At 27.9% G+C, this 1,579-nt stretch overlaps 1 protein-coding gene across 1 annotated transcript; it reads right to left on the reverse strand.

The window, feature by feature from the left end:
- Window positions 1-861: 861 nt before the first annotated feature.
- Window positions 862-1,574, reverse strand: LOC119665198 (the record flags this gene model as incomplete). Its single annotated transcript, XM_038074491.1, has 1 exon — window positions 862-1,574. A coding segment is annotated over one exon (579 nt), but the record flags the coding sequence as incomplete, so codon positions are not given.
- Window positions 1,575-1,579: the final 5 nt, after the last annotated feature.

Genomic DNA, 1,579 nt, shown 5'->3' on the forward strand with positions numbered 1-1,579 from the left:
TGCCACTCCTCACACACTCCTTGATTTATTTTTATTGTAAAAAGCAAAATTTCTTAATTTTTATTAATCAATCACTTGAGTAGATTAAAAAGTATTTTTCACAAACACGTAAATTATTTCATTTTTATGATTGGCTGTGTAGTGTCGCATAAGGTTGTATTTACTTAATGCCAACACTGTTTCAAAGCAACACTGCCTTATCATTCCGTCAAAATTATTTCTTAATCGTATTTAAAATGTTGAATCAGATGACTTTTTAACATAATTCACAACAACTGTGTTTATATATTTCGCATATTAAATTCAAATCGTTTTGTCACAAATAACAGCAAATAATAGTAAAAGTCTTTAGATATTGTATCTTAAATCAGGCAAACTCAAAGCAGGAACATTCTGAGCATAAACAGAAAAGTAATGTGCCTTTATAAATTTTTTAAAAATTTAAATTTAAATATTATTTAGCTTAATTAGGTGATGTTATTTATGTTTTTCTCAATATGTTTAGTTCATTCTAAAACTAATGCAAATTCCATTTGTACGAGGATGCAATCAGATGTACTCAACTACGCCAGTTTCGTTACAAAATATTTCCACTTCAAAATTAAATCTAAAAGTTATCCTCAAATTATAATATATACATAGTTCCCTATATAGATCATATATGAATTATTTACAGTATGAATAATTTGCTACAACTATTACAAAACGACTGGTTTTTATTTCAAGTAGATATATTTGTATTTAGTAAAATATAATTTAGTAAGTTATTAAACATAGATTAAAATTATTAACACTTAATAGTAAAACTATAAAGTATATACATATAAACAAATATATGCACATACGATGATTGCATCTTAATCTATTTTTATTTTATATCAAAACGTTTAAAATTATTTTAAATCTCCCATATTCAATATGATTACGTTTTAAACATATATTATCTAAAACAATATTGTCTTCAATATGAAAAGATATTGTTTAAATAAATTATTTTAATTTGTGTTGTTATCAATATCATCTACATCGGTATCTGTTATTCCCATTGTTAATTTTGCTGCTTCTTGGCGTTTTTGCAAATGTCGCCAAAGAGTACTTTTGGGAAGATCAAACATTATTGCAGTTTGATTCAGAGAAGTACCTTCATGGATGCAGACGTTCATAGCGTTAAATAACCTTTGCCTTAAGTCTTTCTTTTCGCTACTACTGATTCTTCTATGATTTAAATTATCAGGCAAATCACCGTTTTTAATTAAACGTGATCTATGCCTGTGAAGTGTAGAAATTGGTATATTTAAATCTTGACTAACATGTTTTAACTGTTCCCCGTTTTTTAAGCGTTCATATGCCTGTTTTAATATCGATGTATTACGTTCTGGTTTCACATAGTAGGGTGATTTGTGTACACGTCGCCATAGAACAGTTTTAGACAAACCAAATTTTTCAGCCGATTTTTTCAAACTTAAACCTTGTGAGATCACAGCATCCACAGCTAAATCATAGGCATTCTGTACTATTTCATGCACTGATCCACTTGCAGGCTCTTCCACTTCATCTAAACTATTCGAATCATTTGAGT

The sequence above is a fragment of the Teleopsis dalmanni genome, unplaced genomic scaffold, assembly GCF_002237135.1.
Source record: "Teleopsis dalmanni isolate 2A unplaced genomic scaffold, ASM223713v2 unscaffolded_contig_3878, whole genome shotgun sequence".
NCBI lineage: Eukaryota > Metazoa > Arthropoda > Insecta > Diptera > Diopsidae > Teleopsis > Teleopsis dalmanni.